This window comes from Rattus norvegicus, chromosome 5, assembly GCF_036323735.1.
Source record: "Rattus norvegicus strain BN/NHsdMcwi chromosome 5, GRCr8, whole genome shotgun sequence".
In the NCBI taxonomy this organism is placed as follows: Eukaryota; Metazoa; Chordata; class Mammalia; order Rodentia; family Muridae; genus Rattus; species Rattus norvegicus.
Genome location: NC_086023.1, coordinates 54,255,646 through 54,281,002, shown reverse-complemented (window position 1 = coordinate 54,281,002; position 25,357 = coordinate 54,255,646). Strand labels below are relative to the sequence as shown.

General features: G+C 46.7%; 2 protein-coding genes and 1 pseudogene across 4 annotated transcripts in view; all 3 read left to right on the top strand.

Moving 5' to 3' along the window:
- The first annotated feature begins 1,204 nt into the window (after positions 1-1,204).
- On the top strand, positions 1,205-1,959 carry LOC108350953 (small ubiquitin-related modifier 2 pseudogene; annotated as a pseudogene).
- A 5,978-nt stretch (positions 1,960-7,937) lies between these two features.
- Positions 7,938-10,934, top strand: LOC134486924 (uncharacterized). The gene is made up of 2 exons (XM_063288523.1): positions 7,938-10,360; positions 10,720-10,934. The coding sequence occupies exons 1-2, from the start codon at positions 7,938-7,940 to the stop codon at positions 10,793-10,795; spliced, it is 2,499 nt and encodes an 832-aa protein (XP_063144593.1). The 3' UTR covers positions 10,796-10,934.
- A 5,614-nt stretch (positions 10,935-16,548) lies between these two features.
- The window catches only part of Zfp292 (zinc finger protein 292), an 80,281-nt gene continuing 71,472 nt past the window's right edge, over positions 16,549-25,357 (top strand). The window contains exon 1 of one of the 3 annotated variants that reach the window (XM_039110673.2): positions 16,549-16,755. In XM_039110673.2, coding sequence (XP_038966601.1) covers positions 16,594-16,755 — 162 coding nt within the window. In that variant the 5' untranslated portion in view covers positions 16,549-16,593. The remainder of the gene's footprint in view (positions 16,756-25,357) is intronic. The other 2 variants (NM_001008879.2, XM_039110672.2) reach the window with 2 other exon arrangements.

Sequence of the window (25,357 nt, the reverse complement as noted above, 5' to 3'; positions counted from 1 at the left end):
CTGCCACCAAGATCTCATGGCCGTATCACAATGAAAAATGAGTTTAGTCAAACACATTCTCAACCTTGTTCAAAAGTCCTAAGTCCAAACTTGCTTTCGAGGCCAAGCTACCTCTTACCTGTGACTGCCTAGAAAATAAAAAATTTAAAAAAAATTATATAATGTTAAGTTTGAGGTAACAAAGAAAGAGACCACTGTTCCAACTGAAGTGTCTGGACAGGCAAGCTGTACTCTGGGAAGGGCAAACGCTCTGAGGGGTTGCATCAGTTTTGACTCTAACTCGGGTGGTGACTGTGGCTTTTCCCCATTGGCTTGGGCCTCACCTGTCTTAATTCAGTTACCTAGACTGATAAGAATTGGTACACAGAAAATGAAGGAAGGGGAGAAGGATCTCTAAGCCATCAAATTCCTGGATCACAGTACTGGACTTGTGTATGAACAAAGGTTTTACAAGGTCTGGTGAGGCTGAAATATTTCCATAAAAGTTTTACAAGGTGGAGGATGTGGGTAAAAAGATTTGAATTCATTGCTCTAAATACAAGTTTCCTAGTATTTGGTAGAAAGACTTATATTTGATATTTCATACGCTGATTTCCAGGCTGCGGTTAGTTCTTGCATGTGAACGAATGCTTTTCTCTGTTTCCACATGATGTACTTTGAAGAAGTATGTAAGTTCACTGTATTAACTGATTCTAAGATAGGGAAATGAAGCAAAAAAAAAAAAAAAAAGCCAAAAGGCAAGCTAGAGCGTAAAACTCACTTCAGAGCTGTATATAGAACCCTTAAGCATGCATAGCCAAAAAGAAAGTATGAGTCTGACCATGACTTAACCTTAGGAAGGCAGGCTAGAGGGCAGCGTGTGTGTGTGTGTGTGTGTGTGTGTGTGTGTGTGTGTGTGTGTGTGTGTGTGTGACAGCTGTGACTTACACTTATCTGATAATGACACCAGTGTCTGCTGACTACTCAGTAATTTATATACACATGTCAGTCTGTCCCATCAACCTAGGATGGAGGGACTAACACTGCAGGAAATACAAATAAGGAATTAGGAAATGGGACCGGAAGGTTTAGTCGATCCCTGATACATAATTAAATTAATGACAGATCTGAGAGGTTTAACTCTGCTAGACTGCAGTGCCTTGAAAAAAAAAAAAAAACGAGGTCATCGGCTGGAGAGATGAGTCATCACTTAGGAGTGCTTCCTGCTCTTGCAGGTCAGGCATCTCCCTGTCAAGACTCCCGAAAATCACTGAAGGAAGACCGCAGACTCGGATTGTATGCAAAGACAAAGAGCATTTATTCTGCAGAAACATCTAGCAAGCAAGGGTTACCATTGTTTCCAAATGGCCATACCCGTTATAACAGGACTGGTTAATTGCTTCTTAGATTATAGCAGACTTCTAAAACTCAGGGCGCCTTCCAAGGGGTTACAGGAACCATTAGCTGAAGGTCGTAAAGAATATATACACTGGTGTGCTCCTTCAGCCGAGGAACCTGGGTTGTCTCTTTCGTGAAGCCTCAGCTGGGGAGACTCCTGCGCTCGCCATGGCAGGCGAGAAACCCAAGGAAGGAGTCAAGACTGGGAACAAGGACCATATTAATTTGAAGGTGGAGGGACAGGATGGTTCTGTGGTGCAGTATAAGATTAAGAGGCATACAGCGCTTGATAAACTAATAAAAGCCTGTTGTGAACAGCAGGGTTTGTCAATGAGGCAGAGCAGATTCCGGTTTGATAGTCAACCAATCAACGAAACACACACCTGCACAGTTAGAGATGGAGGATGAAGCTACACTGATGTGTTCCAGTAGCAGACGGAAGCTGTCTACTGAAAAGGGAACCGGCTACTTTACTCCAGAATTTTGTTGTGGACCAAGAGTACATTCTCGAATAGGAAGCCGCAATTTGGTCCCGCCACATCCTGACTACTGCACTATTCTTTTCTCTCTCCTTCCAGTTCCCTGTCCCCATTTCTTTATTGTCCATAAAGTAACTGGTCTGTGTGCACAAGCATATTGCTCTTTTTTCTTTTCCTTTTTAAAACTAAACGGTCCATGTTCTGTTTGGTTGACATCAGATGGAGAGGGTATGGGGGACAGTACTGGTTCTGTGACAATATCCCCCTTCTCCACTAGTGGCACGGCCATTCAACTCTTGCCTTTCTATCCCAGTAAGTTACTTTGCTCTCATTGTTTTAACAAAAGAACCCAACAGCACAAAATCCTTGCATACTTTGTTCGATTGGAGAATCTTACTGTTTTTCATTTATCATTGTAAAGCCAAGGACATTTTATGACTTTCTTTTTCACATAGCTGTTACATGTAGGGTAATCTGTCTTTAAGTAGGAATAAATTACTCCTGAACAAAATGATCCTAGATAGTTTTCCCTTCAAGCCAAGTGTCTTGTTTAAATAAACTCCTTGTATTAAAGAAAAACCAATATATACACCACAGAACGCCAGGTGCAAACACAGGAGATAAGATATTGACCGAGTTTGTCTAAACAAGACCTCAAGGACAGCTTAGTTACAGTCTAAAACTTTTCCATGGCCTTGCAAGCTAGTAACAAATGGTGAAAGCTAAGCCAGATAACTACTCCTAGTGAATATGCATGTAGGCATTCTCTGTTATAACCTCTTACCCAATTTATGGCTGGATTTATGTGTGGACCTGCCGTGAGTTTTTTTTTTTTTCCTTCCACGACGTGAACACACACTCTGAGAGTCGAACAAGTACTGAGAACAAAGGGCAGAGATAAGTCCCTCTCCCCTTTGCTCCTGAGACTTCAACTAGGAGAAGCTCAATTCCCTGCCGGGGCTTTACCTAGCCTCCCACTGTGTCACTTTAAGATGCTAACCAGAGGCTACCAGAGGCTGCAGAAGCCAGCCTCAAAGCGACTGGGTCACGAGGATCAGCTGCATGCAGAACTGTAAAAGCAGAATACCTTTCACCCAGGATAGATAGCAAGTGGTCTAAGTGGTCCATGACTTAGTTTCTGAATAGGATATGAAGAATGGACTCCTTACACTACTACTACTCATCTCCAGGGCTGGGGTGGGCTGGAGAGATGGCTCAGCGGTTAAGAGCACTGACTGCTCTTCCAGAGGTCGAGTTCAATTCCCAGCAACCACATCAGATGGCTCACAAACATGTGTTGTGATGCCCTTTCCCTGGTCTACAAGATTCATGAAAATCAACAAAATTCCAAAAGTTGATATCCTAAGCAAGAAAAGAGACCTGTGCATTTCTAAGTTCATTTCACCTCAACATTGCTATTTTTTAAAATCCAAATGCTACAACGGTGTGATATTACATATGCTGTGAATGACGTGCAATGACTAGAATTTAGAACTGTAAGGCTGGGAGTGCATCTCCTAGTTAATAGAGCATGTGCACAAGGCGGGGGTGGGGAGTGGGACGAGGAGGGTAGAAGGAAAAATATTTTCTGTATTTCTCTTTGCTTCTTTGGAGAAATGGTGCGCACCAGTTCAAGGATACTCTGTGGAGCTGGTTTCCAAGGTCTTGTTTTTGGTTTATTTTACGACTGCTTTCGTTTTGGTTAAGTGGAATAATTAATTAGCTTTGGCTTAGTTGACTGAGAGCTTGCCAAGCGTGCACCAAGCACCGGGTTTCATCCGTAGTACTGAACGAAACAAGTGGGATGGTGAAGGACTGTAGGAAAATAAAATTAAATCAGTTTTCTGCCAGGCAGTTCGAATCAAGCATGGGCTGCAAAGTGAGCCTATCTCAAAAACACCACATTTCTTTTTTATATCATTACTCGTTTTCCATTTGGCTTTTCTTCACAGGGAAAAAAGGAAAAAAAAAAGCCAGATAGATAGTAAGAACATCTTTCTTGTTTCCCTCCATGAAAAGAATTTAAGGACTAAAATTAATCTTTTTACTCGTGAGTTTCGTGTTTCCGGCTCTTTGGAATTGTGTACGTAAGCGGACCAGAGCCTGGCTTAAGTTTCCAGCGTCTTTATTTGATGAGGTTGTTGTCTCTCAGAAAAAAAGTCTTCTCTAAAACAAGTGCAATATTTTTAGCAGATGAGTCAGTGGTCTTAACACAGATTCCCTAGAGTCTTCTTGGATGCAGACGCCAATTTTCGCGTCCACAAGGCTGCAGGTCTCTGCGTCTGGATGCAGCTCAGCTCTTTGGAGAAAGCCGGCCAGGTCCTGCAGGACGAGCCTCCGGGCCGCCCGGCCTCGTCTGCGCACAGCAGGAGCTGCTCATTAGGGCGGGTCCTGGAGGCCGCGCGCCCGCGGGCGACAGTCTCTGGAGCTGCTGGGCCGCGCCCCGTGGCCAACGTGCGGCTCCACCCGTAGCGCTGCCTGAAAAGCTGCTGCAGCTCCAGAGCGCCAGCCCTCGCTCTGTGGGCTTCGGGGTGCAGACAGGGCTGGGGAGCAGCGTGGCGACGGCCGTCACTAGGCGATCTGTGATGCCAGCGTGCAGCAGGCACCAAGCATCCTCCCTTCCATTCTTCAGGCCCTGCAGTCTAGGAATTCCTGAAGAGCGAATGTGCTAGACTTGGGAGACAGCCCGCAGGACCCGGGAAGCTGGCGCGACCCGGAAGCACGACTCCTCAGCCCAAAGTGCCGGAAGTGTAACTGGTGGCTGGGGAAAATGCTCTACTGCGTGCGGGCCCTTGTGATACCACGCCCACGAACTGCTTTGCTCTGTCAAAATGCTGTCCCCAGAAACCTGCAGCTTCTGGCTCAAGTGGTCTTGTGGCCCAAGTGGTCTATTGTCACTTTATGGAATGGGTCTCTAATTTTTCCTTAGAGCCTCTAGGCAAAGAAGAGTGTGCATTGAAAGACCCACCCCATGAGTCTTAACTCAGAGTTGCAACAGGCTTGAACAAGCCCAGGCACGCCCAGATACCTAGGGCCGAGTCACCGTTAAAACTAACAGACCATAAAAGGAAAGGAATACAGAACAGACTAGGAGTACCGGATCTGGCAGGAAGAGATAAGTCCCTAGCCCCCTCCCCCCCGACATTCAGGACGTCCCAGCCCGCACGTACTCTTACCATGTTACAACCTCATTCGAATATGATTCAAACCTGCCAATGTGTGTAGCTATACCTTATTACCTCATCTTGTGAAATAACCAATCATATGTGAACATGTCTATATGCTTCGTTTAAATCCACCAATCCCCGTAACTATGCATCTGCTTCTGTACGCCCGCTTCTGCTTCCCCAAACCCTATAAAAGCCCCATGCTGGAGCTGTTGGGCGCGCAAGTCCTCCGAAGAGACTGTGTGCCCGCAGGTACCTGTGTTTTCCAATAAACCCTCTTGCTGATTGCATCCGAGTGGCCTCGGCTCGGTCATTGGGCGCTTGGGGGTCTCCTCCTGAGGGAAAGGTCCTCTCCGGAGGTCTTTTCATTTTGGGGGCTCGTCCGGGATCTGGAGATCCTCCGCCCAGAGATCACCGACCACCCACCGGGAGGTAAGCCGGCCGGCATCTGTCGTGTCTTGCCCTGTCTTGTCTTGTCTTGTCCTGTGCGCGTGTTCAGTTCGTCTCAGTTTTGGACTCAGATCTGGGTTTTGGTCGGAGGAGAAGGCCCAGGGCCTTCGGTGTCTCAGGGTTCAGGACCCTCAGCGCCTCCGTTTGGGCGGGTCAGAGAAGGAGCTGACGAGCTCGGACTTCTCCCCCCGCAGCCCTGGAAGACGTTCCAAGGGTGTCTGGAGCCCGGTTCTTTGGGGCTCAGCCCGTATCGGAGGGATACGTGGTTTTGGTTGGAGGAGAGGGTCCAGGACCCTCGGCACCTCCATCTGACTCTTTGTTTTGGGTTTTACGTCGAAGCCGCGCGGCGCGTCTGTCTGTTATTTGTCTGATCGTTGGATTTGTCTGTCTAATCTGTGCCCTAATTTTCTTTGAAGCTACCATGGGACAATCGCTAACAACCCCCTTGAGTCTCACTCTAGACCATTGGAAGGACGTCCGAGACCGAGCACGTGATCAGTCGGTCGAGATCAAGAAAGGAAAATGGCAGACCCTCTGCACGTCCGAGTGGCCCACTTACGATGTAGGATGGCCGGTGAACGGCACTTTTAACAAGACCACTATTTTGCAGGTTAAGGACCTGATTTTCCGCCAGAAGCCGTACGGACACCCTGACCAGGTGGCCTACATTGTCACCTGGGAGAGCTTGGCATTTAGCCCTCCTCCTTGGGCAGAACCCTTTGTGGACCCGAATTGGCTTCCTGTTTCCCCTAAACCTGTTTCCCCGAGCCCACCTGACCCTTTGGTTGCTTCTTCCTCTCTCTATCCTGCTCTAACTAAGGAAGAATCTCCCAAAGTCCCTCCCCCGAAACCTGTCCTCCCAGAGGACCCAAATTCCCCCCTTATAGATCTCCTGTTGGAAGAACCTCCTCCGTACCCTGTACCTACAGCCCCGCCAAGAGAAGAGGAAGTGGAGCCGCCTGCTAGACCTCGACTCGAGGCGGCCCCTTCCCCTGTGGCTGGAAGACTTCGGGGACGACGCGAGGTGGCGCCAGACTCCACCTCCCAGGCCTTTCCGCTTAGACAAGGGGCTGGCGGCCAGATGCAATACTGGCCATTCTCAGCGGCCGACATATATAACTGGAAACAACACAACCCCCCCTTTTCTAAGGATCCGGTGGCTCTCACCAACCTGATAGAATCTGTCTTGCTTACCCATCAGCCCACTTGGGATGATATACAGCAACTTTTACAGGCCCTCCTGACCTCTGAGGAGAAGCAGAGAGTGCTCTTAGAGGCCAGGAAACATGTTTTGGGGGACAATGGACGCCCCACCTTGCTCCCGGAAGAGATCGATGATGCATTCCCACTTACAAGACCTGATTGGGATTTCACCACGGCTGAAGGTAGGAGACACCTACGCCTTTATCGCCAGTTGCTCCTAGCGGGTCTCCGAGGGGCGGCACGACGCCCCACCAATTTGGCTCAGGTGAAACAAGTGGTACAAGAGGCTGCGGAGACTCCCTCAGCCTTCCTAGAGAGACTTAAGGAAGCTTATCGCATGTATACCCCTTATGATCCAGATGATCCAGGACAAATGACAAATGTCTCCATGTCCTTCATCTGGCAGGCAGCACCAGATATCAGGGCCAAGCTACAGAGAATAGAAAATTTACAAGGGTATACACTGCAGGATTTACTTAAGGAGGCAGAAAGAATTTATAACAAGAGAGAGACACAAGAAGAAAAGGAAGATAGAGTACGTAGAGAAAAGGATGAGAGAGACCGAAAAAGAAGCAGAGAGTTGAGTCGAATCTTGGCCGCCGTAGTTCAGGGTCAAGAGAAAAGGGGAGAGAGGGTGGGAGTTCGAAAGGGGCCAAAGCTAGATAAGGATCAATGTGCGTATTGCAAAGAAAGAGGACACTGGGCCAGAGATTGCCCTAAGAAACCCAGCGGGCTCCGAAGACCCCGCCCACAGACCTCCCTCTTGGCCCTAGATAAAGATTAGGGAGGTCAGGGCCAGGAGCCCCCCCCTGAGCCCAGGATAACTCTTGAAGTTGGGGGGCAGCCAGTCACCTTTCTGGTGGACACAGGAGCCCAGCACTCAGTCCTCACCCAGGCCCCTGGACAACTCAGCGACCGGACGGCCTGGGTACAAGGAGCCACTGGCAGCAAGAGATACCGTTGGACTACAGATCGACGGGTTCAGCTGGCTACTGGTAAGGTGACCCATTCCTTCTTACATGTTCCGGACTGCCCATACCCTCTGCTGGGCCGTGACTTGCTTACCAAATTAAAAGCTCAGATCCATTTTGAAGAAGGAGGGACCCGAGTAACCGGGCCCCGCGGTATTCCTCTTCAGATTTTAACCCTTCAGTTAGAAGATGAATATAGATTATATGAACCAGAACAGGACAAGCCAAAATCTCCAGAAATAGACTCTTGGGTCACGAAATTCCCACTGGCCTGGGCAGAGACTGGCGGGATGGGGTTGGCGCTCCAACAGCCTCCCCTAATTATCCAGTTAAAGGCCACCGCGACTCCTGTCTCCATTAAACAGTACCCCATGTCATGGGAAGCTTATCAGGGCATAAAGCCACATATCAGGAGGCTCTTAGACCAAGGCATCCTAGTCCCTTGCCGGTCACCCTGGAATACGCCTCTGCTACCTGTTAAGAAGCCCGGCACTGGAGACTATAGGCCAGTACAAGATTTGAGAGAGGTCAACAAAAGAGTAGAAGATATTCATCCAACTGTCCCAAACCCTTATAACCTACTCAGCACCCTGCCTCCCACCCATACTTGGTATACGGTCTTAGATCTGAAGGATGCTTTCTTCTGCCTCCGGCTGAGCCCAGAAAGCCAGCCCTTATTTGCTTTTGAGTGGAAAGACTCTGAAATGGGGCTTTCGGGACAGTTGACTTGGACAAGGTTACCACAGGGTTTCAAAAACAGCCCAACGCTCTTTGATGAGGCCTTACACCGGGACTTGGCTGACTTTCGAGTCCAGCATCCCACTCTTATACTTCTTCAGTTTGTTGATGACCTTCTTCTAGGGGCCACTTCTGAGACAGCATGCCACCAGGGAACAGAATCCCTCTTGCAGACTTTGGGGCGATTGGGCTATCGAGCTTCTGCCAGAAAGGCTCAAATTTGCCAGACCCAGGTTACTTATTTAGGCTATCAACTAAGGGATGGACAGCGATGGCTGACTCCGGCTAGGAAACAGACCGTGGCCAACATCCCAGCCCCAAGAAATGGCCGACAGCTACGGGAATTCCTAGGAACGGCGGGATTCTGCCGCCTCTGGATTCCTGGGTTTGCCGAGATGGCAGCCCCCTTGTACCCTCTCACTAAACAGGGGGTGCTCTTCCAGTGGGGGGCAGAACAACAGGAGGCATTTGATAACATTAAACGGGCCTTGCTGTCCTCCCCTGCCTTGGGTCTCCCAGACATCACCAAGCCCTTTGAACTATTTGTGGATGAGAAGCAAGGGTATGCTAAGGGGGTCCTAACACAAAGACTGGGACCCTGGAAGCGCCCGGTAGCCTACCTGTCTAAGAAATTAGACCCTGTGGCCTCTGGTTGGCCACCATGCCTGAGAATGGTGGCAGCCATTGCCGTCCTAACTAAAGACGCTGGGAAGTTGACCTTGGGGCAGCCACTCACCATCCTGGCACCCCATGCAGTGGAGGCTTTGATAAAACAGCCCCCTGACCGCTGGCTCTCCAATTCCCGCATGACCCACTACCAAGCCTTGCTACTGGATGCGGAACGGGTCCAGTTTGGGCCTGTGGTCGCTCTCAACCCAGCCACTCTGCTTCCTTTGCCAGAGGAGGCAGAACAGCACGACTGTCTGCAGATCCTCGCAGAAGTACATGGAACCAGACCAGACCTATCGGACCGACCTCTCCAGGATGCTGACCATACGTGGTATACCGATGGTAGCAGCTACTTGGTGAACGGGGAACAGAAAGCTGGAGCCGCGGTCACTACGGAGGACAAAGTGATCTGGGCAGGCGCCTTGCCTGTTGGTACCTCCGCACAGCGGGCTGAACTCATTGCCTTAACCCAGGCGCTCAAAATGGCAGAAGGTAAGAGGCTGAATGTATATACAGACAGCCGCTACGCCTTTGCTACAGCACACATCCATGGAGAGATCTACCGGAGAAGAGGGCTGCTCACATCTGAGGGTAAGGACCTTAAGAACAAGACTGAAATTCTGGCCCTCCTGGCAGCTCTGTTCCTACCAAAAAGACTGAGCATTATACATTGCCCAGGGCATCAGAAGGGACACAGCCCCGAGGCACGGGGAAATCGGCTAGCTGATGTCTCAGCGCGTGAGGCCGCCATGGGCACCCAAGTTCTGTCCTTAAAAGACCAAGATCAACCCACGTCTCCACAGCCAGAACAGACCGGTTGGCTCTACACCACGGAGGACACAAAGCTCCTACAGAAAATGGGGGCCGTTTGGTGCCCACAACTAAAACGGTGGGTCTACACAGGGAAAACAGTTATGCCTACGAAGATGACCTTTGAATTAATCTCCTACCTACATAAACTAACACACCTGGGACTCAAGAAGATGAAGACCCTCTTAAGACGAGAAGAGATTGACACCTACCTCCTGGGACGAGATCAGGCCTTGAGGGAGGTGACTGAAAGCTGCAGGGCCTGTGCTCAGGTAAACCCAGGAAAAGCTAAAATTGGACAAGGAGTCCGTCCCCGAGGACATCGGCCTGGTACCCACTGGGAAATTGACTTCACTGAAATCAAGCCTGGTATGTACGGACACAAATACCTCTTAGTGTTCATAGATACCTTCTCCGGATGGGTAGAGGCTTTCCCCACGAAACATGAAACGGCCAAGGTGGTGACCAAGAAGCTCCTCGAAGAAATCTTCCCCAGGTATGGAATGCCCCAAGTATTGGGGTCAGATAACGGGCCCGCTTTCGTCTCCCAGGTAAGTCAGTTGGTGGCCAAGTTATTGGGGATTGATTGGAAGTTACATTGTGCTTATAGACCCCAAAGTTCAGGACAGGTAGAGCGCATGAATAGAACAATTAAGGAGACTTTATCTAAATTAACGCTTGCAACTGGCTCAAAGGATTGGGCGTCCCTACTACCCCTAGTCCTATACCGGGCCCGGAATACACCAGGCTCCCATGGCCTGACTCCCTTTGAAATAGTATACGGGACCCCACCCCCATTTATCAATTTCTTTGATTCAAACATCGCTGAATTCGCTAATAGCCCTTCCTTGGCAGCACATCTTCAGGCCCTACAAATCGTGCAGAGAGACATCTGGAAACCTCTAGCCGCGGCCTACCAAGACAGGCTTGAACAACCGACGGTGCCGCACCCGTTCCAGATCGGAGACACCGTGTGGGTGCGCAGACATCAGACCAAGAATCTCGAGCCTCGGTGGAAAGGACCCTATACAGTTCTCCTGACTACCCCGACAGCCTTGAAGGTAGACGGAATTGCGGCTTGGATCCACGCATCTCATGCCAAGGCAGCCCGACCTGAGGAAACGGCAGATCACAACATCGCACCCCAGACATGGAAGGCTCAACGCACTCAAAACCCCCTAAAGCTAAGATTTTCACGTTGTTGCTCTTAACTGTCTTATGGACTAGGGGTGGGGCGAGTCTGGGGGCTAGCCCCCACCAGGTATATAATATGTCCTGGATAATAACTAATTTAGAGACGGGCTGGTCTCAAGTCCTAGCTAATGGTAAGCATGCTGAAGGAACCTGGTGGCCCCCTTTGACTTTCGACCTTTGTCAACTGGCTAAGGACTCCTGGGAGCATACTGAGCGGACTCCCCACAACTCATACCCACCCTGCAGACACTCTGATTGGTATACTTGTCCCGGAGGTAAGAGGACACGGGAGTGCGGAGGTCCTGAGACCTTCTACTGCGCTAAGTGGGGGTGTGAGACTTACACTCGAGGATGGTGGGGGACCAAGAAGGGGGACTTAGTGGCCTTCTCCCCTGAGACTCCAGGCGAATCTCGAATTACAATAGAATTCACAGATCAAGGTAAAAACATAGATTGGAAGGTGGGGCGTAGGTGGGGGATACGGTTGTATACCCCTGGCCAAACTAACCCAGGACTCCTGTTCTCCCTCCAACTGGTGAGAGAACGGGTCACACAAGAGATTGGTCCAAACCCAGTCCTCATGGATCAAAAGCCCCCTTCCCGACCAGCACCAGCACTGCCCCCGGTCGGACCCCCACTATGGCTAAACACCACTCAGAACTCCGGGGATATCTTGACAACTCCCTCCCCGACTAGGGACCCTTCCACACCGGCCCCTCAGCTGCTAGGAACGGGAGACCGGCTAATCAACTTAGTGACCGGGGCATACTTGGCACTCAATTATTCAGAACCTGACAAGACCCAAGAATGCTGGCTGTGCCTGGTCTCTAGCCCGCCCTATTATGAGGGTGTGGCAGTCATGGGGAATTATACTAATCAGACTACGGCCCCGGCCAGCTGCACAACCCTCCCTAGTCATAGGCTGACGTTGCCGGAAGTCTCAGGACAGGGACTCTGTATAGGGACCATACCCCCCACTCACCAGGTCCTCTGCGCTACCACCGAGAGGATCCCCACTGGAAGCTACTACCTAGCAGCTCCTACAGGCACCTATTGGGCCTGTAACACTGGATTGACACCTTGTATCTCCGCCGCAATCCTCCGCAGATCCTCAGACTACTGTGTACTGGTAGAAATTTGGCCTAAGGTCACCTACCATGGGCCCGAGTACATATACTCACATTTTGAGAGGCTGACTCGATTCAGGCGAGAACCCATCACCATGACCCTAGCTCTACTCTTGGGAGGAATCACCTTAGGAGGAATGGCTGCAGGTATAGGGACGGGGACCACCGCCCTCATCGAGACGGGTCACTTTCGTCAGCTACAAGCAGCCATGAATGCAGATCTAAAAGCTATCGAGGAATCCGTGAGTGCATTAGAAAAGTCCTTAACATCTTTGTCTGAAGTAGTCTTACAAAATAGGAGAGGGCTAGACATGCTGTTCCTTCGCGAAGGAGGGCTATGTGCTGCTCTAAAAGAAGAATGTTGTTTCTATGCAGACCATACAGGATTAGTGAGAGATAACATGGCTAAGCTCCGAGAACGTTTGGCCCAGAGACAGAAGCTGTTTGATTCCCAACAAGGCTGGTTCGAGGGGTGGTTTAACCGATCCCCTTGGTTTGCTACCCTGGTGTCCACCTTGATGGGACCCTTAATCATCCTCCTCCTAATCCTCCTCTTTGGCCCCTGCATTCTAAACAGATTGATGCAGTTCATAAAGAACAGACTCTCAGTCATTCAGACGCTTGTTCTCACCCAACAATACCAGAGGGTAAGACAACAGGAAGAGATTCCTTAAAATTCGATTTGAGTAAAGGATTTTACTCAAGTCTAAAAGAAAATGGGGGAAAATGAAAGACCCACCCCATGAGTCTTAACTCAGAGTTGCAACAGGCTTGAACAAGCCCAGGCACGCCCAGATACCTAGGGCCGAGTCACCGTTAAAACTAACAGACCATAAAAGGAAAGGAATACAGAACAGACTAGGAGTACCGGATCTGGCAGGAAGAGATAAGTCCCTAGCCCCCTCCCCCCCGACATTCAGGACGTCCCAGCCCGCACGTACTCTTACCATGTTACAACCTCATTCGAATATGATTCAAACCTGCCAATGTGTGTAGCTATACCTTATTACCTCATCTTGTGAAATAACCAATCATATGTGAACATGTCTATATGCTTCGTTTAAATCCACCAATCCCCGTAACTATGCATCTGCTTCTGTACGCCCGCTTCTGCTTCCCCAAACCCTATAAAAGCCCCATGCTGGAGCTGTTGGGCGCGCAAGTCCTCCGAAGAGACTGTGTGCCCGCAGGTACCTGTGTTTTCCAATAAACCCTCTTGCTGATTGCATCCGAGTGGCCTCGGCTCGGTCATTGGGCGCTTGGGGGTCTCCTCCTGAGGGAAAGGTCCTCTCCGGAGGTCTTTTCATGCATGTGTGTGTGTGTGTGCTTCCCTCCTCCCAGCTTGTGATTCCTGTGGAACTTAGCCATTCTGGGTGCATGCTCTTGGTCCTCTTCTCTCTTGGTCTCCTCTTTTTGCTTCCCAGCCTCCATCCTCTATGGTCTGGTCCATTCTGAGGGCAATGTTCAGTCTGTACCCTCCCAAGATGCCTCTGGCTGTTTTCTCCTTAGACAACCACAGGGAGGAACAATCAAGTCCTCATTTCCATTCATTGTTCTTATTGATTGTCTTTCTTGTGGGTCGTGAGGATGACTGCCTAGCATGCCTTGTTCTTCCTGTTGTCTGCAGACCTGGATGGAGAACTCTTAGCTACCAAGTCCTCCTGCCATGATGATGATGGACTAAACTGAAACTATAAACCAGCCCCCACGAAATATTGTCCTTTATAAGAGTTGCTATGGCCCTGGTGTCTCTTCACAGCAATAAAACTCTAACAAGACAGTCTTTCTCCTCACAATTCTCAAGTTTAATAGTCACAGACACTACATAAAAGTGGAAGGCACAGTTGCATTTATATGGCTGTACTAGTACTCAGATCAATTTATTATTCCAGCTTCCTTTAAAATTTTATTTTATATGTAGGGGTATTATACCCGAATGAGGTCTGTGCACCACTTGCATATTTGGTGACAGAAGAAGGTGCCATCCCCTGGAACCGAACTCACAGACAGCTGTGAAGCAGCCACCTGGTGCTGGGACTCCAATTCTGGTCTTCTGGAAAACTTGCAAATGCTCTTAACCACTGAGCCTATCTCTCTAGCTTCTCTATTCATTCAGGTATCATGGCCTGAAAGGTAGGAAGGACATTTTTTTAGGTAACTCCCCCTCCTCCATTACCAGGGTCTCACGAACATGATCTTCCATTCAGCTACGCCCTAGCCCTAAATAATCATTTAAAAATAAACATTCAAGCACATTTCACTTTGGATATTTCTCTCCACACCTGCCTCTACACACTTTCCTTCCTGTAGATGAAGTGTGGTGTAATTCATTACCATTGAATTGCGGGAAAAGTGAGCTTCCTAATCTTTGTTTATTTTACAGCCCTTGGATTTACTGGTATATTGGCTAAGCACATACTTCTTTTCATATTTTCACTAATACTAAGATAGCATACATTTATTAAACTTCAATACTTCAGATATATAACTTGGGAAAATAAACTGCAAAGTTAAAATTATAAGCAAGGAGGGTGCAGGGTAAAACTCAGTGATAGAGTGTCTACGGGAACCAGGCAAAGACAAAACAGCTATGTTCATTGGTCTCCTCAACTCTTTTTTCACTGTTCAATCCAGTAGGGGAAATCCTTAGTCCTACAGTGTGCTCCCCTGGTCTCATGCATAAGCAAACATTAGGAGATTCTGTCTTGTTTTTTTTTTTTTTTTTTTTTTCCGGAGCTGGGGACCGAACCCAGGGCCTTGCGCTTCCTAGGCAAGCGCTCTACCGCTGAGCTAAATCCCCAGCCCCTCTGTCTTGTTAATATGCAACATTGATGCTGTTTTCTGGAAGGTTTGGATGTGCTTGTTCATCTTATGTAATGATTTGAAAACATGCATTACAAAACATTCACTTGAGCGACACAGTATTTCTAGAACAGTTTCCACTTAATGTCCTCCTCCCTTCACCTCCCAAGTACTAGGATTACATCTGGCTTTATTATATCAATTTTCTGAAAAGGCCACTGTATACACTAAAAATTATTTTTTTTTTGAGACCCGGTATTACAATGTAGCCCAGGCTGGATTGGAACAGGAGACCCTCAACTCTAGCTTCCTTTGTGCTTCAGTTCTACGTGAAGCACCAGGCTGTATTTTTGTTTTAGATAACTATACTTAAGAAAAATATAGTTCAGCCAGAACACAATAGTAAAATGACCAGGTATGTCAACTCTATTTCTTGTTTTAAAAGGATTCAGTTGTAAGACAGATATCGTGCCTCTTACATAAACATTAGGTTGTGGGGTGTTTTGTTTTGTTTGTTTTTGCTAGCCTGAAACTGACTATATAGTGTAGTCTCTGAACTTCCGATAGTCCTGTCAGGGGAGTGTTGAGATTAAGCGTGCAGCTGTGTGCCTTTTGCCTGACTTAAGCAGTGTCCTGTACTGAACAGAGCTAGTCAAGCACTCTATCAATTAAGTCACATCCCCAGCCCTCAAACATTGGTTTTGCTACTAGCTTAATTATGAAATTTATGGTTAAGCACATTGATTTCCCGAGTACTTCTTATTCCACCTCCCATCCCCTTTAAATTTGGTTTAGGGACTCATCTGCCATGGGCTGGCAGAGAAAGTATTACGTAGCAGAGGATGAACTTCTGAACCTCTTGCCTGCAAGTGTTGAGATCACAACGGTGCACACAACACACAGCTCTCTTCTACTATTCTAATGCCTAATATTGTTTTCATCTTGCAAGCAAAATATGGTTTAGAAGGTCACCTGTTTTGCGGCACCAAGAGGAGGGTCGCTGCTAGTATTTGATATCCGTGTTCCCTTTTAACTTTAGCATCCTTAAGTAGGGTTCTTTTCCTCGACCTATTTTCACGAACTTACACTCGGTGTTGATTCTTGTAACGCTTATCAGTAACCGGATTTTAGAAGAGCTTTTGTGCCTTAAAAACCACCGGGTTACAACATTAGTCATTTCGGACTGTTTGAATTCTCTCCACACTATCCTTTTCTCGGGTTAGCTGCTAGATTTTCCAGAATGAGAATTGAACCTCTCATTTTGTTCTGACCCAATTGTGTGTGTGTGTGTGTGTGTGTGTGTGTGTGTGTGTGTTTTGTGGCCTCCAACACCTAAAGTGCTTGCAGGAGGCATTCTCGGGTTGGCCCAGAATCAGAGCAAGCAGCCTGCCCTGGCCTCCGGTTGTTCCGCAGACCTTGCACTCGCCCGGACCGCGGCCGCCGAAGCCTCAGCTTGCTGCAGCACTGCACTGGCGGTCGTCAGCCCCACACCCGGCCTTTGTACGTGCGCCCAGGCGTGCCAGCGCACCCGGCACGTGACCCCGCCGAACGTGGCATTGTGTTATCACGTGACCCAGGTGCGTACGCGACGGAGCGGGCTGCGAAGATGGCGGACGACGAGGCCGAGCAGGAGCGCCTGAGCGGTGGCAGCTGCGCGGCGGAGCTGCGGCGCCTGGGCGAGCGGCTGCAGGAGCTGGAGCGGCGGCTGTGCGAGAGCCGGGAGCCCGCGGTGGAGGCCGCCGCCGCCTACTGCCGGCAGCTGTGCCAGGTGAGCCCCTCCCCCTCCGCGGGCCTCAGCGGCCGGAGCGCGGGCGGTCCGCGCCTTTGTGTTCAGAGGCCGGACTGGGCCGGCCAGCCTCGGGCTCTGTGCACGCTCCCGGGCTGCGCCGCGGGCGCCCAGCTAGCCGTCGCGCGCCAGTCCCTGTCCCGGCCGCGGCGCGCAGTCGCTCGGCCTTTGTTGTTGGGTTAGGCTGCGACCGTAGGGTCTTTGTTGATGTTCTTGAGCCAATCCCGCCGGACCTGCAAGCTGGGAGTGGCGGCGGCGTCTGCGCTGCGGCCGTAGCTGCTGGCTGCTCTCCGCGGTGCAAAGGAGCTGTCACCGTTCCGTAGTCAGTTGTCCCTTGGGGGCGGCTTTTCCAGTGCCTGTTTCGCCTTTACGTTCCGGAAGAGTACGATTTCCGGCCCCCCATGCATCCCCACCCTCACATTTCTTGGGTTCTTTCCTGTTAAGTGTCTTTAGTTGACAAGGGATTTGTGCTTGGGTCAGTTTTAGACCTTTCCATTCTTTTCTTACCCAAGGACATTGCTTTTCAGCAACATGTTCTAGCTAGGGTTTAGAATGCATCCTAAATGACAGGAATCAAGAGTTTGGGTCTACATCTGGTCTTAACTATGACTTCCCCCAGTTAATGTGTGGAGATTCCAAGGAGCTGCTGCTGGCTATGGAGTGAGTACATCGATTAAATTGCCTAGTTGAGGAGGCCGTTTTTAACATGAAGAGTGGACCTAATGGATGTGTCATTCTTGAGGTTTTGTTTTGGAAACACTGAAATTTGAACAATGGTGGAGCAGTTTAGCATTTTACAGTTAACAGCCTCCAGATTCTGAAATCTTTCTTTATAGGATCAGATATAGGGTTTCTGTTCACATACAGAAGAGTCTCCATTGCTATATGTACTTTATGTTCATGCATTATTCGATGGTTCATTTTTTTTTTAAAAAGATATATAGGATCAAGGATGAGTTGTCTACAAATATATGCAGTCAGAAAGTTCATCAGGTAAGATAACGGATCCGGAGGCAGCATTAGAGAGTCAATGTTCTAAACCTTAGTATTAAAGAATCTTTGAAATTCGCTATTTTCTCTGTCCTGAAATCGCCTATCTCTTACTAGGTCTTTATATGCAGAAAACTTATTTTAAACCTGAGAAATTATTTTAGTAGGATTTACAAATAAGGCTTTCCTGGGGTGAGACTTGTTTTAAGACAGTCTTACCATGTTCTCCTTGCTGGCATTTAATTTTGGGTGGTCCTCTTACTTACCATCCTCTTACCTCTTACCATCCCAAATACTAGGATTACAGATCTGTGACACAATGACCAGTTTGGAGTCAGCTTTTTAATCTGTGGGGGGGGGGGTCTATTTTAGATCGGAGTATTAATTTCTTAGTAGAGTCACTGATGGTTTTTAAGGATTGATAATATTGGGAAAATGAAGCCTCATGCAATGAAGACTACAGGGTTTCTCTTTCATTTTTGAGACTGATAGAAAAGTATCACTGTGTGTGTGTTTAAAATGGTATTAGGGATTTAGCTGAGGGACTCTAGGTACCATCACCAGCTTTCACATCACTTCTTTTTGTTTGTTTATTGTTTTGTTTTTTTCAAGACAGGATGTGTGTGTGTGTGTGTGTGTGTGTGTGTGTGTGTGTCTCCCTGGTTGTTCTGTAGACCAGGCTGGCCTTGAACACACAGATTCACCTGCTCCCCTCACCCACGCCCCTCCCCAGTGCTGGAATTAAAGGCATGTGCCACCACTGACTGGCCTTTTAAAGTTACTTCTAATGAATAAAACAGTTTAAAAATAATTTCCTATAGTGGTTTTATTAAGTAATATAATAAGTCATTAAGGTATAGAAATCATTTTTTTATTAATTTGTTGATAAAAATTGAATAGTAATGAAATAATCATTAGTGGTTTTCAAAAAATTACAAGTAGTAATTCCTATTGAGGACATATTGGCTTCAAACTCCATGGACCTTAAACCTTAGCATTTCCTGTTTCCGTCTCACAGTGTGGGCATTCCAAGTGTGTCCCATGTTGTTGGGTGTTAGTCCATGCTTGGGTGCTAGGCTTGTTCTCTAAAGATTAGTTTATGCTCCCTGTTCCCAAGTTACAAATTATAAAAGTGGTCTCTAGATCTCTAGTCCTGCATTTAGGAGGCTGAGGCAGGCAGGTCAGAGTTGAAGACCTGGGCTACATAGTGAGTTTCAGGTTGTAGTAGGAGACAGAAGAGAGAGTTAGATTGCACTGTAACTCAGACTCTTTAGAATTCTGTCTGGATATCTACCTTACTTAACATGGGATTCAATGTTAGATGCAGGAGGAGCCAGAAATTAAGTCTTGTTTTCTAACCTTGGAATTACCATTCAACATTTTTTATGTCTTTCTCCTGTAGACCTGGGCTGTCCACATGCTCCAAGAATGCCAGGATAAATAAACTTTTGGCAGTCACTGGACTTCAGAGCTAATATTCTGTCAGCATTGAGGCTCAATTGTTTTAAAGTCCTCAATTTTGAGCTTATTTATTTAAAGATTGTTCTGTTATATTTACATTTATTTGTGTGTCTGTGTGTGTCTTATGTGTGCATGTGCCACAGCATGCAGAAGTGAGAGGAAAGCTTGCAGGAGTTCCTGTCTTAGTCAGGGTTTCCATCCCTGCACAAACACCATGCCCAAGAAGCAAGTTGGGGAGGAAAGGGTTTATTCAGCTTACACTCCACATTGCTGGTCATCACCGAAGGAAGTCAGGACTGGAACTCAAGCAGGTCAGGAAGCAGGAGCTGATGCAGAGGCCATGGAGGGATATTACTTACTGGCTTGCTCAGCTTGCTCTCTTACAGAACTGAGGACTACCAGCCCAGGGATGGCCCCACCCACAATGGGTCCTCCCCCTTTGATCACTAATTGAGAAAATGCCTTATAGCTTGATCTTATGGAGGCATTTCCTCAAGGGATGCTCCTTTCTCTGTGATAACTCAAGCTTGTGTCAAGTGGACACACAAAACCAGCCAGTACAGTCGACCCCTTGTCAACTTGACATACAAACACATCACTATTAGGCCTCAACCCTTTCTCATTCTTCCCCCAAATCTAAACGTTAAAAGTCTCACAGTCTTTACAATTTCTCCCATATTTAAAAATTTCATCTCTTTAAAATATCCAATCTCTTTTAAAATTCAAAGTCTTTATATTTCAAAGTCTCTTAACCGTGGGCTCTACTAAAATACTTTGTTCCTTCAAGAGGGAAAAATATTAGGGCACAGTCACAATCAAAATCAAACTTGAACCATCCAATGTCTGGGATCTACTCATAATCTTCTGGGCTCAAAGGGATGGCATCCCTTCTCCAGCTCTGCCCTCTGTAGCACTCTAAGCTCAGCTCGATCCACTCCACTGATGCTGCTATTCTTGGTGATCATCCCATGGTACTGGTATCTCCAAGCACTAGGGTCTTCTGCTGCAACTAGGCTTCACTAACAGCCGATTATGGGCTCTTTTCATAGTGCCAAGCCTCAAATCCTTTGCATGATCCCTTTTGCGCTGGGCCATCGGCTGGAACTGAAACTGCACCTTCACCAATGGCCTCCCATGGCCTCTCACAGTGCCCAGCCTCAGCTGTTCTTCATGACCCCTTCATGCCTTCAAAACCAGTACTACCTGGTGATTCTTACACATTACCAAGTCCAGCTGCAGCATGAGGTACAACCTTGGCTATCTCTGGAACACAGCTTCTTTGTGCTCTCAGAAAACACTTCCCAGAAGATTTCACCTCAGTGATGCTGGTCTCTTCTTAATTACCACTAATTTCTTAGTTCCAGCTAACCAGCATCAGTTGTCCCAGTAACACGAAGATTTTGTTTTCTACTAAAAGATTTTCGTTTTCTGGTATTTTATTAATCACAGTAGATTCTTCAGCTCCAGCTAACCAAAATCATAGAATCTTTACAATAAAAAAAGCAATGGCCCTGATAAGAGTCTTTAGTCTTCCCTCTGAAATTTCACAAGCCAGGCCTCCATCTTCTGCATTGTTTTCAACATCATCTTCCAAGCTCCTACAGAACACCCCACAGAGCTCCTGACATCCAATGGCTCTTCTAGCCCAAAGTCCTTCCATAATCCTCCCCAAAACATGGTCAGAATGTCACAGGAATACCCCACTATGCTGCTATCAATCTGTCTCAGTCAGGGTTTCTATTCCTGCACAAACACCGTGACCAAGGAGCAAGTTGGGGACCCTTCCACATTGCTGGTCATCACCAAAGGAAGTCAGGACTGGAACTCAAGCAGGTCAAGAAGCGGGAGCTGATGCAGAGGCCATGGAGGGATGTTACTCACTGGCTTGCTTCCCCTGGCTTGCTCAGCTTCCTCTTATAGAACCCAAGACTACCAGCCCAGGGATGGCACCACCCACAATGGGCCCTCCCCTCTTGATCACTAGTTGAGAAAATGCCTTACAGCTGGGTCTCTTGGAGGCATTTCCTCAAGGGAGGCTCCTTTCTCTGATAATTCCAGCTTGTGTCAAGTACAGTTCTCTTCTACCTTGTGGGTCCCAGGGATCAAACTCAGGCCTTTACTGACTTCTCCATCTTGCTAGCCTGGTTTTTATTTATATATTATTTAAAAAATACTTTTAAAGGTTTCATTTTATCTTATGTATATGGTGATTTGCCTGCATTTATGTCTGTATCCTGTGTACAGTGTCCTCAGAAGCTTGAAAGAGTGTCAAATCCTTTGAACCTCGTGGGGCGGTCTCTTCAATCACCATGGCCAGCAGAGTAACAAGCCAAGGGATGCCACAGTTCAACAGGGCTAAATATCAGGACTGGCCTTAAGTAGTTTATTTTAGACATACTTAAGCACAGCACAGTTTGGCAAAAGGTTTCTCCGTGATACTTGATTCAATTCCATGTGTACAATAAAGTTTAAGACTGCATCTAAACTCCTTGAACATAAGACACCTTTCATAAAGATAGGTTCTATAGATTGACAAACTCACAGTAAGAGGCGTGGTCACCAGACTGTTACCCACATCCACTCCTGGCCTTCAGGGCAGATAAGAGGATTATGCATTCCTTCCTTTGATGGGACAACCCCAGGAGTTTGACATTCCTGGTTTCTTAGTGCTTATCTGTGATCATAAGAACCTCCTTGCCTTCCATAGGACCTGGAGCTGCAGCCAGGAGAGTGCTGGGTTCCTGCCTCAGGTCCTCTTCAAGAGCAACATGTGCTTTTACCACTGAACCCTTCTCTTTAGCCCTGCTTACTTCTAAATTATCATCACCAGCAGCAGCAGCAGCAGCAGCAGCAGCAGCAGCAGCAGCAGCAGCAGCAGCAGCAGCAGCAGCAGCATTGTATGTTTCTGCATGTGTTTGTAAATGCAGTGAAAGTCTGAATACTTCTTTCAAGATAGGCTTGTCTGTCCACAGCGGGATCCAGGATCAGTTTCAGATGGTCAGGTTTGTGTGGCAAGCACCTTTACTTGCAGTGCCATTCCTACAGCTCTGTATTTTAAGCTTAAGCCAGGTCCCTACATTCTGGAATCTGAGGCAGAAAGATTGCTGAGTTCTAGACCAGCTAGGGGAACCTGTCTCAGAATAACAACAACAGCAAAAATCCCAATAATATCAAAAACCAATTCCCAATTCCCGATTCCCTTCTCTTCCCTTTCCTCCCCCCACCATTTAAAACAAAACAAAACAAAGCAAAACAAAACACAGTCTCAAAATGCACATAAGCTGCCTGGGTCTTCCTGCCTTGGCCTAAGTGCTGGAGTTATAGTAAGTACAGACCACCGTGGGCGGGTGGCTCCATTGCTTTCCTCCCTTCCCTTCACTCAAGGTAATCGTACATTTCTGTGGGATAGTATGTTACTGTTGTGTTTATATAGTGAATCAGGGTGATTGACAGCTCTGTCACCTCAAAACATCAATAGTTTTCTTTATAATGAAGTCATTCTATATATCCCCGAGTCTAGCTAGCTATTTTGGAAAACACATTACATGATTACTGTTACTCTAACATGTACTAGGGCATCCTACGTAATTGTAAGTTTCTACTATTATTAAGTTCCGTTTGTCTCCTCTTTCCCAAGTCTCCGGCTCCACAGTTCTGGTTCTGTATATGACTGAGATGACTTGTTTTGTGCTTCTGTGTTGGGTTCATTGAACCGAACTTCATGTCTTCCAGTTTAGTCCCTGTTTTTGTAGATGACAGGATTTCACCATTTTATTGCTGAATAGAATTCCAATGTGTACGTTGCTCACATTTTCTTATCCATTTATCACTGATGAGCACTTGGTTAATTTCCTTTCTTGATTGTTTTCAATAGTCTCCACTGATCCTGACGTGGATGGATGGCGCCTCTTCAACACACTGATTTCATTTCTTTTGGATGTGGACCCAGCATTGAGGCTTTGGCTCTTAGGGAATTTTTGTTTTTAAGTTCATCTTTTTGGTAATAACCATTGACTGGGGTGAGGTGATCCCATGGTGTTACTCTTTTTATTTTTATTTTTTTCATTTGAACCCAGGACCTTGCAGAAACTAAGCAATCATTTCCAATCAGCTAGCCTCGATACCAGCCTTCTCATTGTGGTTTTAGTTGGCATTTTTCCTAATAGTTAGTGGAGTTCAGGACTTTTAAAAAAAAATACATATATAGATTCTTCTGAGAACCTATTAGGTCTTTTTTTTTTTTAAATTTATGAGTTAGATTTTTTAAATTTTTGTTTGTTTGGATTATTTATATTCTGGATATTAACGCCTTGTTAGAAGTACAGTTTGTAAAACCCCTTTTTCCTCCATTCAGAAGGTTCTCTTTTTCTTGTTTCTTTCCTGTATAGAAAGTTCTGCAGAGGCCTTTAGCAGGATGTAACACCAGCTACCTATTTTTGCTTTTAGAGTTATATGCAAAAGGCCCACACCCAGTATGTATAGGCCTCTTGTAGTTTTATGTTTATGCTGAAGTCTTTAATCTATTTTGAGTTGTTTTGTATATAGTGAGAGAAAGCATTTCAGCTTGATTTTTTTCCTTACGGATGTTGGATTTTCCCAGTTCGCTTACTGAGGACAGTATCCACCCCTAATTTATTTTCTTGGCACCTTATAGAACATTAGTTAGCTGTAGATGTGTGAGCTAAAGATGAATTTGTTTACATTTTGAATTTTTACCTTAGCAGGAGTTGTGCTAGAGAATACAGTGAACACACAGAACTAGAAATTGCTTATGAGGATGAGCAATTTCTAATTGATGCCGAAGGCTGTGGCCTCTATGTCACCCTCCTTCCCTGCTATGCATGTGAAGAGGAAAAAATAGCTTCAAGTTTTACTTGATGGGAGGAGTGCAGAGTAGTAGAACATGGACTTTCAAGAGAACCTGTTGTAGATCTTTAATTTTCCTGTTATTTGAAAGTTAGCATATATTTATTTTTATGTAACTGTAGTATTTAATTATGTTCCATAGTTTCTTAACATTGGCTTACAGTGAGATCACAGGATTCCTCAGGGACTGTGTGTTACATTGTTTCAGAATAATTTCTCTAGTTACTGATATAAAATCTGGCCGTCTAGATGGAGGGTTTTGAATGGTACTGACTGTACTTTTATTGACTACTTATTATTATGGGTGGCCATGATTCCTGGTTTCAAGTACCTAACAATCTCTGGAAGACCGACAAGTAATTTTGAATGTGATTTGTATTTTTTATTTCTAAGATGAATACAGTATAATGGGAAGTTATTTGTTTAGGAATTTAAATAGAAACATTCCAGCAGGGTTCTTAAAGGCTCTTTAAGATAATTATTCACTGAAAAAGAAGCCAATTTAGTTGAAGAGTGGTTTGCTTGGGTATAATGTTTGCTAACGATGTACACTGGGCTGGTTGACTGGTTGATTGTGACTGTTTCAAGACTTTGTTTTTAAACATTTTATTTGTTTTGACTGTATTGGGGATTGAACCCTAGGCAAGTGCTTTACCACTGAGCCATATCCTCAGCTTAGCCTCTGTTTTAAAGATTAAATTGGAGTTTTAAAACTGTCATTAAAACACACACACACACACACACACACACACACACACACACACACACACACACACAGAGCTCATTATTTGTGGTAGTGCCATTTAGTCTTAAAATCTTGGGCTCTGAGTTCCTGAAATAGCTAGCTGTAGGAGTCCTGTCCTTGGATATTTGTCCTCTTCCCAGAAAAGAACTGTGCTGTTGAGGAACGGTGAATGGGAGGGGTTTTTGCATTTAGATAACTAAGTCACAGCAGCATAGCCAGCTAGAAACAGGTACAAATTTAAATATAGTTTATACCGAGCATGAGAGTTAACAGACTTCCTACTTAGCACAGTTGCAAGCAATTTTTTTTTTTTTTGGTTCTTTTTTTTTCGGAGCTGGGGACCGAACCCAGGGCCTTGCGCATCCTAGGCAAGCGCTCTACCACTGAGCTAAATCCCCAACCCCGCAAGCAATTATTTAAACAGCTGTTTACAGCTGTCTGCCACTGAGTTCCAGCCACTTGGCAGAGCTAAGTGTAAAGCAGTTCTGAAGTCTGGAGACCTAGCAGGGCTCCAATGCAGAT

Coding starts and splice junctions, on each gene's coding strand:
- LOC134486924 (XM_063288523.1), top strand. CDS start 7,938: ATGGGGTTGGCGCTCCAACAGCCTCCCCTAATTATCCAGTTAAAGGCC. Junction 10,361..10,719: donor CTCGAAGAAATCTTCCCCAG/GTATGGAATGCC, acceptor CTTCCTTGGCAG/CACATCTTCAGGCCCTACAA.